The 16,677-nt window shown below is 37.8% G+C and overlaps 1 protein-coding gene across 1 annotated transcript; it reads left to right on the top strand.

Moving 5' to 3' along the window:
* Positions 1–1,296: 1,296 nt before the first annotated feature.
* rab11fip2 (RAB11 family interacting protein 2 (class I)) lies at positions 1,297–16,434 on the top strand. Its single transcript, XM_088422226.1, has 6 exons — positions 1,297–1,447; positions 2,209–2,728; positions 5,945–6,342; positions 7,812–8,157; positions 9,060–9,132; positions 12,049–16,434. The coding sequence occupies exons 2-6, from the start codon at positions 2,376–2,378 to the stop codon at positions 12,271–12,273; spliced, it is 1,395 nt and encodes a 464-aa protein (XP_088278352.1). The 5' UTR covers positions 1,297–1,447; positions 2,209–2,375; the 3' UTR covers positions 12,274–16,434.
* The last annotated feature ends 243 nt before the right edge of the window (positions 16,435–16,677 follow it).

Raw genomic sequence — 16,677 nt, 5'->3', positions numbered from 1 at the left:
TGCCTCCATGTCCCACACAAGAGACATAAGCACTTATGTTGTTTGTATGATTTTGCTCTCCAGTAAAATACACACACGTGTCTCACACACACACACACACACACACACACACACACACACACACACACACACACACACACACACATGCTCACATCACACATCACATACTCTTTCTGAGTAAATTTTATTTGTCCTGAGAAATTAATGAGTGAAAAAAGTTTTAGAAATACTGTACCAAATAAGAGGAGGTAGGAGGTACCTGGAGTACCTCCTAAAATGCCATTCTCTCTTCTCCCCACCCACCTCCACCCATCAAAAAAAAAAAGGTTATCAAATATATTTGTTTCTGTATTATTTGTTTCCTTGCTACCTCTTGTAACTGTGATCAAATCTAGATTAGATTCTCACCATGCATATATAGTGGAAATATATCAACATTGTTGTTTTTTTTTCTTCTTCTTTTTTTTCAAGGATTCCGAAGCCAAAATGTCAAAATGTTTAATTCTGGAATCAGTTATCTGGATCAGTTGAAATTTTATCAAAATGACATTTAGTCAATATTAAGTTTAGGTCAGCTGTCCCGGTTGTAGGTTAGCATGTCCATCTCGCGTGCAGCGTTCCTGGATTCATCTTCAGCTCCTTCTTTCCTGAGTGGTTTGCATGTCCTCCCCATTCTTATGTGGGTTTTCTCTGGGCGCTCTCATTTCCTCCCACGTTACAAAAACATGCAGGGTAGGTAAACTGGACACTTTAAATTTTCCATAGCTGTGTGTGTGTGTGTGTGTGTGTGTGTGTGTGTGTGTGTGTGTGTGTGTGTGTGTGTGTGTGTGTAAATGGTTGTTTGTCGTTGTAGGCTCTGCAATCGGCAGGCAATCAAAGAAAGTTAGGTTAGGCTCCAGCATGCCTGTGACACTTGCAGGATAATTGATGGATGGACATTTGGGTCTAGTTTTTAAAGTTTTGCACAAAAAACGTGTCCTTAGTTACCCCATGTTGTGTACTGAAGAAATACAAAAAATTAGCTAACGACTAAGAAGTAAGTATACACTTTACTTGTAAGACAGAAAGCACAATCCACACATTAGTTTGAGCCAACAATTAAATAGGGCATGGGGCAAAATTAAGCATTTCAAATCTATTTCAGTTTCTATAATGCTATAAATTTCGTCGGTTTTCTTGTTTTCGTGGGTTTGAATACATAAGACAGCTGGCTATTTTACTGGTTCACTGTACAGTACTTCCTCAATTTCTGCCGGCGTAAGAAGGAAATGACGTCAAACACGGAAGCGGCGCTAACATCTGCTCGACAGCAATTGGGAAAGAAGTGTAACAAACCCTGCTCAAATTTGTACTTCAAAGCAGTGTTTTTCCGCTAAACAACACAATATTTGTGCATGAATGGACCCGCATCATATCGGACTGAAAGATCGCTGTACGTGACAGCGAGGTAAGAATAGTTTACATAGCTTTGTCGAACTGCTAGCGCTGCAGTTAGCTGCATTGTAGCTAATGTTATGTCGCCTGTGATTTAAACAATATCAAAATCCTTTCGGGAATCGTTCTTGTCTGGTGGTTATTGATAGCGTTAATGCAGTAACTTGATTTTTTTTTATGTAAACATGATTTTGTTCGTTGTGTACAATGGGAGGGGAGTAAAATCACACGGATTCAGTTTATGTACAGTACACCTTATGTTAAAACCACCTTTTGTCACCATCGCCATACAATTGGTTGAATAGATTATCGGGGACCGGAACCTCTGCAAATAAAACCACATGAACTAGATTTAACAAGACAATGTCCGTCAAACTGCTGTGTCACAGATAAGTGGATATGCACTATGATGCATCTCTAGATGTCGTCACACAACATAGATAATAAAACCATGTGATTTAAGAATGAATGTGGATACATTAAGCTTAGGGTTATATGTATGTTATATTACAAACAGATATTGCGTATCTGAAGGTCTATGGAGAGGTAGGTGTACAGTAGTTGCACATAATAGTATAGTCCTTTTATTACTTCCACTAAGTTGGCAATTTAACCATGGAAATGATTGCACTGTGTAGTCCCTTTTGAACCCCTGTTACATACACTTTTATGACATGAACATGTGTGTCATATTCCTATGATAGTTATAAAATATTTGTATTTCTGTTCCTTGTCCCTCTTAATGTGGATTCATTTTTTCCTCTTCCCCTCCAGATGACTCAGCAGTGGCTTGGATGTCTGGGTTGTGACTATTATGTTTTGTATTGTTTTAAGCAGGCAACAATAACATGAGAAACAAATCTTTATTAAATGTGTTTTTTTCTCATTACGCACTCATTTTTTGAACACTATAAGAGCCCAATTGAAAACCACTACAGACGATGTCACTGGGTGAACAATCTCAAAAGTGGTTTCCAACTCATGTCCAAGCCACTGTGCTTCAAGCTGATGGTTTACAGCCCAAGGGCAAAAATGGCACCAATGATGCATACACTATCATCCAGTTGGGCAAGGAAAAGTACTCAACATCGGTGGCGGAGAAAACACTCAGCCCTGTTTGGAGAGAAGAAGCTTCCTTTGAACTCCCTGGCTTACTTATGGATGGCAACCCAGAAATCTATGAGCTGTGCTTCATTGTTATGCATCGGTCCTTGGTCGGGCTGGACAAGTTCCTGGGTCAGAGGTCCATCAACCTCAATCAAGTGTTTGACAACAAGCAGCGACAGAAAACTGAGTGAGTATTAGGTTGTAATGTGGCATGTGTTGCTACTGTAAATCCGTACGTCATTACAGTATGTATGTATAATTGTCCTTCTAATGTACACTCATGTAAGGTTCACACAATAAGTTAGGATGTTGTTATTTGAATGAGTGCAGAGTTCAGGTGTGTATCAACTCAATACAATTTCCTCCCTATCTCACAAAGTTTGAAGTGAAAAGAATCCCCTATGTATGACATCCACCGAGTCACAATATACCGTACTTATTGTGAACTGTATATGAATGTAAATAGATCTTTTATATACAGAATTTACCGCACGCATTGTAATTTTTGGCACCCCTGGTTAAGGTGTTTTCTTTAGCTTCTAATAAATTAATCCTTTTCTAGTAAAAAGGGACTTTTTTAAGAAAAGTACAAATCCAACCTTTAACTGAATCAATTTGTTAGCGCCCCCGATGTTACTATTCTGTCTGAACTTTTGCCAACAAAACAGCATCTGTTAACCCTTCTATTACAGTGTCTTTCTTCATCTCATTTAAGTTTTCAATGGGATTGAGGTCTGGTTGACCAGGGCTGACAATGGGATGATTTTATGTTTGTCATCTATACTGACCAATGGTTCGTTTTAGAAGTGGACATGTAGAAAGTGCAACATATTTGTAGACGTTCCATTGTCTTAATCGTCATATTATAAATGTAGATTATGGTACACTTGCGTGGGGAGAAATAGAAATTTTAAATACTGAAGGAGAAAGGGAAAATTGGAAATGGATTTATTTGTAACCCATAAAATACATAGTGCAACATAAATTATATTTTTTGCACTATAAAGCAGACCGATTATAAACTGCAAAAACAAAAACTATTTTTGTCATGTATATGCCACACATGTCTAACACACACAAGTTGTAATATCAGGTATTTACACAGAACAATGCTAAGTGGATTTTTTAAAATTGTTTTTATTCAAAACTTTTTTTTTTCCAAAATGGCTGGTTTCAGCAATTCATGCCTCAAACACAGACTAAAGAGCTACACCAACATATTTTCAACATCACACGACACATTCAGATTGGTATAATACTGCAGCAACACAACAGTAACACACCTGATTGTGTATACTAGCTAATAGTGCCCCCTGATGGCGAGTAAAATAGCAGTTAAAACTCAATAGATAGTTTGATAGCGCCGTCTTCTCTCTTTGTTGACTGGGAGATTGCCCCTCTTTCTTTATAACAACAAACTTACTTTTAATCTTAATCTGCTTGGAATAGCTCTCAGGTCAGCCTGTGAATAGTAAAAATTTGCATATAATTGCCACCCATTTTAATGCATTCAGAGAAATTTATTTCATTTTATATGGTCCGCGAAAGTGAATCATGTCAATTTCCATGACCCTTGCTAAACAGGGTTCCACAATTTGAATTTATTTAATAATAATACATAATAATGTTGAGATTTTGCTATATTTTTGTTTGTTTTGTTTCAGTAACCTTAACAATAAATCAACAAACGGTTATGTTTTACTTCTGATTTAAAAACTTAAGCCATCAATTTGTTTTGGACTGTAATTATACTATGAGACAATGTAAGTTTTACTCGGTTTCCTCATCACATCGGCCCAATAAGGGAAATTGTAGCTAAGAAATGGCCCGCCACAGAAAAGAGTTCGACACCCCTGTGTTGGACATTGAAATAGGCTTTCATCAGTTTGAAATTTTGAAGTTGTTTTACTGTGCCTTACATTTGCATTCCCAATGGCTGATCAAAGGCCTAACTACTGAAAGGCAGTGCACAAACTAAAAAAACTGTTTATTAATTATAGTACAACTGTTTATTAATTGCAGTGTAAACTAAAAGATTAGGTAGAGCTGACCCTTACAACACACAGGAAAGGAAACAGGAACAGTTCGACTAAATTGGATCTGGTGCTAATTAGTTCACCAAAATGGAAATACATTAGCACTTCCTCTCTGCCCATCAGTTCAGAGAATTGCAATATGTTATAATCAGTACGAAAGTCGGACGTATATTTTTTTTCCTTTAGTGCCTGAGTAGATTCAGTTCAAGGCTGTAGACCTTTTCAGCTGAGCGTTGGTAATGGATACGGCCCATGTTGCTTGGCGGTCCATTCCCACACTGCCGGCAAGCCTGACAATGACACCAAGACCCAAGGTACTATGACCACATTTTACCGTCTGCGTGCTGCATTTGTTGCGGCCCATTTGTGATGTTTTTGAACTGACATATTGGGGAGGAAAGACTGTCTTGATATCTGAGGAGGCAGCCCATAATTATCGCACACCTGTGTTTGTTGATTGTGAGGAGTTTCCCAGCGGTCCAGGGGCCGACCAGGAGGATTGTGGTTCCAAGCACAGGGAGGTTTATCTTGGCCTTGAGACACACTTGCGCTCCAATGCTGGCTCCAAAGCAGCGGCATGCTGTGGCTGCTGATCTGACTGAGCGTGGCGCGTAGCCTGGGAAATGGACCCCGTCATGAGTCGGCTACTGGGTCACGAGCTCGATGGTTTAGAATAGCACTTAACAGCTGCAGTTATTTTATACCAGTATTTCTTGTGTTGACAGATAGTAACATCTCGTTAAAAGCAAAATACTGTACGTAAAAAGGTCACCTTTTCATCGGTCATTTTTAGATTCTTTTTGTGTTGTTTTAGGTATTGTTACATTGTTGATTGGGGGAAAAAATATTTACTTGTTTCATCAATAGTGGTTTCTTGAACTGTCTTTTCTACAGTTCCCATAACACAGAGGATATGACTGTTTAGATCTCAGAAATGGTTGGTCACCCTGCGATTGAATGTCCCGATTGCTCGTCTTTGCAATTCTCTACAAAGACCGGATTTGTCCAAATGCCACTTAAATTTCAATGCACAAATCACATTACTTCCAGTTGAAAACACAAGGAGGTTAAATGAATACAACCCCAAAAGGAAGCTTGAAATACTCCTATTCAAAAATGTCCCGTTTCTTCTATTCTGTTTTCTGAAGAATAATGTCTGTCCTGAATGACACAATCTCCAAAAATCAAAAGACTTGAGCTTCTGAATTGATGTCAAGATTCTGGATTAGTATGCTCAAATTAATCTTGTGATATATTCTGGAGTTCTGCTTTAAATGGATAATCAACACAGATAAATCCTTTTCTTTTTTTATGAATATATAAATACCCCCACTGAATATGCTAAGCTTTCTCTGTTTTCATTTTAGCTGGTATACCTTGCAGTCCAAGCCATCAAAGAAGAAGAAAGAGCGAGGACGCATCCAAGTCAGCATCCAGTTTATGCGGAATAATATGACAGCCAGTATGTTTGACCTCTCCATGAAGGAAAAGCCTCGCTCACCTTTTGCTAAACTTAAGGTGAAAGTGAAGGGCCGCAAACAAGACAGTGACACGTCTTCAGCCATCCTACCTCGCTCTGCAGCATGCGACTCAGACCCTAATTATCATCCAACTGCCCCAGAACTGCGAGCACAGCCCGAAACCAAGGCTAAGAGATCACTGCTTTCAGGGGCCCAGAAACTCTCTGCAGCCCACTCCATGTCAGATCTCATTGGGACCCACTTTCGACCCAAACTGGACTCCATGAATTCTATAGAAGAAAGTGGTGAGTAGCCAAAATGTTTTGTGATGTTTTTGAAGTGTTGCTGTTGAAAGGAGATGTAAAAGTAAAAGATTGAATCCAGATTTATATCCCTATTGTATGAAGTGGTTGAATGATGTTTCGTGCCATTTTCAATTCCAACATTTATGTACAGTAGTACCTTTACATGGTTAGAAATGTGTATCACTAAATATAACAGAGTTAGATAAATGGATACAAGTGTTAAAATAATTACAAGTCATTTCCCCATGTTTCATCTCAAAGGAGTTTTGATTCAAAGAGGTCACACATTTCATGACCAGGTCAGGATACATATACAATCCCAATACAATAATATTGGGAACAACCTGTGCATTACAACAATTACCATTAAAGAAAAAAAAAATGAAAGCAAAGCCTTTCTTCAGGAGAAGCTACTGTAATTTACTGTATTTGTATATCATTTTATTGTATGTATTGTTTATATTTATTTAATATGCAACAATTGTGGCAGCGATTGAAACAAAACCCCAAAGTGGTCACAAATAATTTGAATCAAACAAACGTATTAAATACAACTTCAACAATAAAAACCCAACATGTTTTTGAATTGTGGTTCAATGTATAGTTTTTAAACTAATAAAACAGGCCTCAACAAAATGATGGTACGTTTAACATTTAGTTGTACAATCTTTTGAGGCAATCATTTCAGTCCAGCAATTTTTCTAACTTGCAATTACCCTCAAGCACCTTTCAGGAGATATTTTAGCCCACTATTCGTGAGCAGACTGCGCTGTTGTCTCATGTCTAAACGCTTTCTTAGTTGGCATGTTTCGGGCAGTTTTTTTTTTTTTCTTACTTGTCTTCTTGATTTTTGCGTGAACATGATCTATTAGAAAATGTATTTGCATACATCTGATTTGCTGTGGTGCAGTGGTCTCTTGTCCAATCCTTCTATGTGTCACGGATTGCTTTTACACACGAACACATTTTGACGACTTGCCAAATTTTAGGCGCAGCAACATAGATAACCATTTTGCTGGTGACTGTCCTGTGATCCATTCAACCAGAATGGTAACTGTACTGAAACTGAAATCATGGGCTTCTCTTGAAATAATCTTACTTACCTTTAAATTGATAAATCTTATTTTCTTTTTAATCTCCCGAGTCAGCTGACTCCTTTGCATCATCTAATCCATCTGTAGTTTAGTATACACTATGCCATATAGTACAATAGTCTTTTAAAGGGCTTCAACATAAATTTTGTCCATACTAGTTTCCTGTCTGTTAATGAATGTGTTTAACCACTATTCAGTAACAATGTCCGATCTGCTGTTGTACATTTCAATTAAAATAATTTGTTTACATTGTTAGCTGCAAGTTTTTTTCTTTGACCAATGCGTTTTTTCTTTTATTAATGAGAGAGGCACCAACAATTCTGTCAGTATGTGTAATCTGTAAAGGCCAATAAACAATTTGTTTCTTGGATCCAGGTACAGCTGGTCCTCACAAGCGTTCCCAGAGTGAGGTGCCAGGCCTTCAAGACAACGAGGCACACAGTGACCCTTTTACTGATATCAGTGACACCCTGCCACAGAAGTATGCCACGCTCCCACGCAACCGCAACCCATTCGAGGGGGAGCAAGGGCAGCTGTGGGACAAGCCCAAGGAGAAAAAGGAGAAGATCAGCCTACTGGAACGAATGACTGGAAAGAAGGATGGCCGCAAGACCAGCAATGGGGGTCGTTCGGGCAGTTCTGGAGACCTGCGTTCCCCCAACCCTTTTAGTGGTGACTCACAAGTGTACTCTAACCCTTTCAGCTCCAACTTAAAAGCAAGGTACACAATCCTTGAACATGTTTGATGTACTGGCACACCTATGCATTATTGTTAGCATGTTATTCATGAAATTGAGAATTTTCTTTCCCATGGCCATGAGACAGAACCTGGGTTGACAGCGTCCAAACTACAGGATGTTTACAGTATTCTCATTAGCCTTAGAAAGCTTCTCTCATGGACTCCCTTCTATGTCTCAGTCTGCCGTCAAGTGTTTTTGTTTCCATTGAACCTGTTATGTCTTTTCCTGACTTCCACTGAGAGCTGAGGAACACTGAGACCATGCCGTGCTTTATCAGAATGGAAGGTGTCATTAGAGGCTCTTTAGGGAGCTTTGGCTTGATAACAGAGCCCTCTGAGCAACCATAATGAGATTCTTTAAGGCGATAGAGCAACCAATTAACCACTTATCTTCATAGGTCCATCAGCTTAATGCAGTTTTTGTCATCCAGTAGCTCACTGGTCATTCTTAATGTAGTGTATTAATACATTGAAGTGGTTTAATGCAGCGGTCCCCAACCAGCGGTGCGCGGACCGGATCAACTGGTATCGGGCCGCGTGGGCTGCACCCAAAATAACAATTTGGAAATGATTTAGTTTAACAGTTCATACGTTTGTGCTTGAGCTTTGTTTTTTTTCGGCACCGCTTCTGGCCGCTCTTGATATTACATACATAGTGAGAAGGATGATGTGGATTTTAGAGCAGCCAGCAGCAGCAGGTTGGGGACCGCTGGTTTAATATACATAATCACATGTATTTCAAACATCGCAATTACAGTTTACATTTAAGCACGAGTAAATAAATCTTTTAGTTTTGTTTTTCCCACCAGAAGTCAGAGCTTCCTAACAGTTGTATCTACGCATAGTTTACTTACCCTTCCTGACCTTTTGCTTCTTTTTTATAGTGACAAAATGCAACTTGGAAATCAAGACCTTACGCTGGGCCAAGGAGGACAGGACTCCAACGTCTTGAAAACTGTGAGACATCGAGCACAATTTAGCATGTCAAACCATGATTTCTCATGCAATTTTGTGAAGATGCAAGAATGGACTTGTACAATTTTGACACTTTGTAATAGAGAACAAGTCTCCAATCTCATTTGATGCAGCAGCTGGTGACATTGATCCCTGTGGCCTCTAAAAATTCAGATGTGCTATTCAACTAATTAGCAGCTGCACACTCATATCATCAGGTCTGCTCTGACTATGAAGTATTTTACTGTGAAATATTCATGAGCTTAGTTAACTTCTTCAGTGTGTATTTGCACCTTCTGTTTAGGAAAAGGCACGTTAATATGAAATAGTTTTTATTTTAATATTTACACAATATATGTCTCTGTTTTCAGAAACTTTAAAATGTGTGATTTGCTATACAGCAGCGCAAAATAGCTCAAGGGATGCTTAAATGAGAAAGGGGATGCTGATAATGGCTTTCGTCACCTTTCTTTGCGAGTGTTGAGGTCTGTCATTATCCACACATGTGCCCCTGCACATGCTGCACTAGCTTGCAGAAATGCCAGCTCCCATTTCCTCCTCTTCAAGGCCCTAATTAACCACATGGACGGGTGTGTGTGTATGTGTGTGTGTGTTTGGGAGGGTGTAACACATTTCAAAGGATGAAGCTTTTAAATTCTCAAAGCTGAGCTCATTAGAAACGGTAATGGCACAACTGGAGGATGGCAAATATACGCCTTATCTTCTTCTCAACTCCAAATCGTAGAGAAATGACCATCATCACTTTGCCAGTAACTGACCACATTTAGAACTTTACTACCAGCCACTGAAGGCCATCTCATTATGAGTCGTACACTCTAAGGGAACCCAACATCTATTTCCTCGCAATGGTCAGTTTTCCTATTCTGTCTCAAATGGCCCATGGGTTCTATCTTTTAATTAGATCCATTTTTGATCTTCAATAGTCAAAATCTATGAGAATTTTCATTTTGGCCTGTCCCCCCTCCTGCTCAGTAGCCCTTGTGCTCATGAAGTGATAAGGCACCTGGCAACCAGTCCAATGGTGATCTGTTCACCATTGCCTTTACTCTGCAGTGCTCTTAGGACTGAGGCATGGGAGTGCGGGTTGATAACTCTGGTATTTTAAACAGTCAAACCTTTGCTGCACTATCGATTTTGGGGAGGTTGCCCAGCATTACGGTGATAAAGTGCTCCCTCATTAAAAACGATTACAGCTTCTGTTCTCATACAGGATCTGCCTGAACACTACCATTGTGCTGTGCCAAGGGAAAAAAAAGGCCTTTGATGTCCATAGCAGTGAATTTATTATGCACACCCAGACTTAGTAGGCTACTTTTGAGAGGTGTAAATTTGTGAATGGTCCCAGAACTTTTCTGACACACTTTTTGTACATTCCACCTCTACTTGGGCCACTTGGGTCAGTGACCCATCAGATCCAGCAAATGAAGCTGTAGTGGAAATAACTTTGTTTGTGTGGGATTATACATTATTGCCATCTACAGTAAATTCATCGTTTCTCAGTAACATGCTAACTGATCACTTAATTATGTTTGGATTGTTTGCTCTTAGCACACTTGCACATGCCGTTGCAGTTGAGTATCAGCACCAAGATATCTCTCTCTTGTCTAATTCTTGTGTTTGTTGGTCAATTCCCAGCAGGAAAATTACACTATTTTTAGTGTGTTTTAAAAGTTGAGCTCTGACATTTTATTAGTTGATGCATATAAAGCGTCATTTAGGTAACTCGAAGCATAATTTCTTACTCGTTTCATTTATTTGCCTACAAGAGGCACCAATGAGCAAAAATTGACAAGATTTAAATGAAAACTCACACTTCTCACTCATGGTGCAATATAAAACTCGTAATGAACATTAAATTACAAAATCATCTGATGCCTAACACTGTAGTATTCACTCAAGTCTCTAAAGAAACAGCATTGCATATTGGAACACCGGATAAGTGGACCGTTTGATATTGAACAGTGACTGCTTTGAGTTTGTATCAGATAAGAAAAAAAGTTTTTTGGGACCCAAGGGACACTGTGGAAGATTTTTTAAACAGAATTGGCCAAAATCAGTCAATCAATTGCAAATATACTGTATATATTGAGGCATTTTTTTAAGCTGCTACTCGAAGAGCATTTTATAAAGCAAATAGTTTAATATTGGGGTAGCGGAGGCCCTATTGGCCACCAGAAAATATCTACCTGCACTGAATAGCAGCAGAAGGCTCACTCTACGACCAAAACAGAAGATTTTATTGCAGCTTCTTGGGAATCATTCATCTTATATGTTCACAATTTGGACCCAACTGATAAAAATAAATAAACAATTTGACATATTTTATTTGTCACAGTGTCATGAGTACATCTAGTACTATTTTGATTTTACATATTTTTTATTTATCTTATTTATCTTATCAGTATTCAATTTAATGGTTTAACAATGGTCTGTGGGCCACAAATGCCTCGCAGGCCTTAGCTTGAACACAGCTGGCTTTTTTTTTGAAAATGATTAAAATTCATTAAGTCTAGAGGGCCTTTTTTAAATGAAAATATGTAGCAAATGTAGTCAAATTCTGAAAAGTCCCTTTTTAAGTAAAATAATTAGAAGTAAAAAATAATGTCTTATAAAAACAAACTTTGTTCTTCAACGTCACTATTAAAAACACTCTTCCAGTTGATTGATAAAACTGGTGTCATTTTTATGTTAAGCAGGGTGGTCGGTTTCAGCGAAATGTAATGATTAACTTGTAATGTATCTTAGTTACTTTTCAAAGCAAGTATTGATTACATGGACTTTTTCATGGTAACTATGGCAACAGTGGTACCAACACTAAACAATTTCTAAACATGATGCGTATCCGATTCTGACTGAGATGAAATACAAATCTATTTGTTATGTGTTTCCCATGTCCAGGAGGCGATAAAGCGGAGTATGGCTCCCTATAACAACTTGTCATTTGAGGAAGTGGTGCAGGAACTCATCAAGCAGAAAGAAGTGGTGAAAAAGAAAGATGCCCACATCAGGGAGCTGGAGGACTACATAGATAACCTGCTGGTACGTGTCATGGAGGAAACACCAAGCATACTGCGGACACCCTATGAGCCTAAGAAAAAGGCAGGTAAACTCAATAAAAAATAAGACAAAGAGGCACCGGGGGCAGTAGTGTTTTCATCAGGATGTTCTGGGCTAAATGAAGTGGAGGGAAAATTCCATGATTTTTCAATATGAGTTTTAATCGACATTCAACGCTTAACTGTTTCGACAAGTTCAATGACACAATTTCACTCATAAACTTTGATGTGAACAATACTGTGCATTTTAGGTACTTAAAAATGACATGATCTCAGCGCATTTTAATCAAACGAAGAGTGATTTTTACACAGCTGTTTCAGTTTTAATATTTGCACTTGTGAGGCAACAGCATTGTGTTGCCCACTCAGCTTTTATTTTGCTTACAAGCTCTTCAGTTTTCGAAAGAAGCCAAATTTATGTTTACCTGAAGTTGTTGAAGCAAGCGTATGCTGTTTATTAGAAGGTGATTGTGATTAAACCATTTGTAACACTTATGTTTACACTTAAGCACACGTCTTAAGCCTGCCACATTTAGTCAGGCTGTTAATTCCAGAGCTGCGTCCTCAGGTTGGCTCTCCTCCATTGCTTCTTAGTGTTTCTAATGAAAAAAAAAAAAAAAAAAACAACATTCACTATCTGAAACCTTTGGTTTTGCTTACTTTTGTATTAATTGTGAAGACTATCATTTAAGGGTACAGGCGAGTTTTTAGCTGAAAATGATATTTTACTTGAAGTGCAATACTGTAGTCCTAATTTAAGCATTTTCCTTTGTTATTCTGGAATTGAATTATCACGCTATTTCACCTTTAAATGATGTTTGGCTTTGTTTTGTTTTATTTACCAGCTGTTTCCTCTTTCAATATTAAGTCCTGGGGCCTATGTATTTTTTGATGGTGTTACATTTGAATACTAATGTGTTTGCAAGGTACTTTATGTCTGATTGCTACTGTATCCCAATGCCCTGGCCTTGATCTTTATGGTTTTACACTGGTACAAAAAGTCTTGTATTATGGGTTCGTCCAGGTACTGTGTGTATAATTCTAATCTGTTAAATACTTTACCTTTGTACGACAGTCTATCGCAGAACCTTTCCTCATATATGTATGCTGTAAACAGTCCAGGCTTATTCAATACCGTGATGTCTTCCTTACTTTCAGAAAAGACAAAAAATCCTTCGATTGAAACTACTCATTTGTCTTGGTGTTACCACATTCTGATTTTCGTTTAGCTGCAAGAAAAATGTTGAATCACACTGCTGCTTCTCATAGAAACATAATGGTGACATCACCACATTTCTTTGGTGCTGAAAAATCCAATACACACATCTTTAGGTTTACACTGTTTTATTCGTTTGAGAGAAAGCAGCTTCCTTCCGTACAATGTTAAAGCATGTGTTGTTGTATTGGCTTGCATCCAGGTACATTTGATAACTTTACCCCACCGATGGTATTTGCCTATTTTTTTTTTGCTTTAACTGCCCAAAGAGGTGGGAAAACAACAACAACAACAAAAAATCATTGGATGGGAAGATATGACACCACTGGCTTTTTCAGTGGTGAAACAAAAAAAAAAAAAAAAATTATAAATGTCTTAATATTCCAAGTCTCTTTTAATTAAAAAAGTGATTTATTATCTTCTATGAATCATTCCTGCTGTTTGTGTTCCCACTTTGATGTTTGGGTTACCAAATTCACTGGTGATATTGCTGTCTCAAAATATTTTTGTTGTAGCAAGCAACATTATCTGCTGCCATTTAAAGTTGTTTTACCTTAATGTATGGTGTCTTACAGAATGCCAAACGCGTATGAGTGAATGTAATTCAGTTGAACTACAACATTGCATCATACTGTATGTAAAGCTCAAATGTCGTTAAACAATGTTTGCCTTTAATTGGTTCCAAATAGGCATGGAACAATATTTAGATCTTGACGGTATGCTAATGTGACCGAAAATATTGCAGCATCAAGGTACCAAAATTATAGCTCTAAAATGTCCTTTAAAAAAAAGTCAAAAATTGGTTGTTTTTTAACACCACCAATTTCATTTTTACGCAAAGTTCTGAATATTTGGTACATGAAGAAGACAGCCAACTCTCAAGTCCCCTTGAAAAAACAAAAGAATTGCCCATTATTGGTGACTGATTGCTTTTGGTAATTGAAACTTGTCGTTTGTGGTGGACACAGCAGGATCGCAGAGTGGTTAGCACGTCCGCCTCATAGGTCAGAGTCCAAGTAGTATTCCATAGGTCTTCCTGTGTAGAGTTTGCAGGTTTTCTTTGTGGTAATTAAAACTATGGATTTGTACAATCATGGTAAACTGTCAACTAGTTATTGGCCCATGCCTACTTCCAAAGAAACTAATTTAATTATTCATTGATTTTAATAGTTCCATGTATTTCGACTTCCACTACTCAGTTTTTGGATGTTTTTGTATTTTTTTTTCTTCAATTACACAATTGCTGTGTAATGACAGAAAGCTGCGCAATTTAGTGATTAGCACATTTTAGCATGGATACTGTACTAAGAATACCAAGGATCAGTTTTCCATTCAGGAAACTCCTCTCACTGATTGCCTTTAAATATGTGCCCTAGTGTGACCTCTCTTTACACACTTGTTACTTATTTTATTGCTTTAGGCATGTATGCATAATTATCAAGTTGAAATGGACCTTACATACCTGTTGTAAATATTACTATTGTATTCAATCTTTGTAATGTCGCATCCCTTTTTTTTTAAGTTGACTTAACTGTTATTTTGTTGTGCTTTAAAATATTTGAAAATGCATCCAGCGTGGATTTACAAGTACCGTTGAAATTGTGGAAAATTCACCACCTGTTTTTCATTCAAGGTTTACTTGACAGTGGCAAATGATATAAAAATAATTCGCTGGAATTTAAATTATTTTGCAACTGAGGCATTTTTATATCTAAAAATGATCCTGCAACCCAAATAAATCAATAGATTCTATCAGCGTGATAGACGACAGCATGTAATTTATGCTCATTCCCACCAGGTGCCTGCAATGAAGGCACGCAGCAGTTATCTGCTCTTCTCAAATGATGAAACATAAATACTGAGGATGAGATACATTAAACATTGAACACATTTGGACGCTGAAGGAAATTTAGTTCATCACGTGAAAGAAAGTGATTGCATTGAAGGAGTTAATTTTGCCTGTCTTTTTTTTTTGCCTTTTAGTTTGATTGATACATTTGCTTTGTGACATCAAATAATTAGTTTTTTTGGAAGGTGTCAGAATGTAACACGTAAATCTAAAATGAAGAGCATTTTCAAATCATGTTCTGCTTCAGAGAGAAAGGGGATGACTATCATCATCATACTTCTTAGCAGCCTCTTTGCATAATGTTTTTTTCATCCAGTCAATGCCGCCTTTTGAATATGCAAAACACTAAATATGCTCGGAGGTAATGTCTCCTATAAAGCCCACAACTCTTTTACACAGCAATCGGAAATCCGACACATGGCCATAACATGTCTGATTGATGCGTACAATTGTTGTGGGTGATTGTAGCCAACTTCTTAAACCATCACAAAAGTTTTGCTGGAGCTGATGCATAACAAGTGCTGAGAATTGTTTGTTTGACAATTTGACAGTTTTACAAGGAATGTATGACCTTATCTCAGCACTTAGTTGTACAGTGTGATGGGTAGGTTAACCAACATGCCATTGGCATTCAGAGCTCAATGTGTTTCTGGTCTTCCAAAGAATTCATCCACATGCCTTCTTGTATAACTGACAAAGGATGAAGTCACTATGTTCTGTTAACCATCTTGTTTGTCATCTTCTCAAACACAACCCTCCTGCTTGGATGGTGTGTAACACGTACCTTCGTCAAAGGTTAAAAGTACGGTGGACTGACATACTGTATATTACATTAATATTTGCCTTCAGTGGGCAGTTTGAGGGTTTTCAACCAGCATGTATGGAAACAAGGCTGTTTTGACTTTTCTGGTGCCAGGGGATTTTGGAACACTATTGTGTTTAAGGTTTAGTAAAAAGGAATTCAAAGATGGTGACTGTATGTCAAGTGCCAATTGTGAAAGTACTACTTCAAAAAAGTCCTTACTCATACTTATTTAACAATTGCAAAATTCACTTTAAGCAACACTATTATTGCTGTAATTGAATTCCATAAGTACTCTGGATTTTTTTGAAAGGCACAGGATTGTATTGTCCTTTTCAATAAAGTCACACTAAATAACTGACTCTGCTCTTGTGTTGTTTTTTTAAATTATACAAACATGAAAGGTGAATTGTGCATCACAGTAGTAAGTATGGCCTGGCTAATTGGCCAATTTGGGCCTTTCAAATATAGACCAAAAATGAAAGGTAAACGACTGATTTATTTTAGCCTTTTACCTCAATGTACTCCAACCATTCATAGCAGTTGTGTACAAGTAACTCTTATATATTCTTAAATATCAAATTTGTTGATGACTTCATTCTGT

The sequence above is a fragment of the Hippichthys cyanospilos genome, chromosome 8 (assembly GCF_059441005.1).
Source record: "Hippichthys cyanospilos isolate Australia breed blue-spotted pipefish chromosome 8, RoL_Hcya_1.0, whole genome shotgun sequence".
Taxonomy (NCBI): domain Eukaryota; kingdom Metazoa; phylum Chordata; class Actinopteri; order Syngnathiformes; family Syngnathidae; genus Hippichthys; species Hippichthys cyanospilos.
Note: the sequence above shows the minus strand (reverse complement) of the source record. Positions and strands in the feature narration are given on the sequence as shown.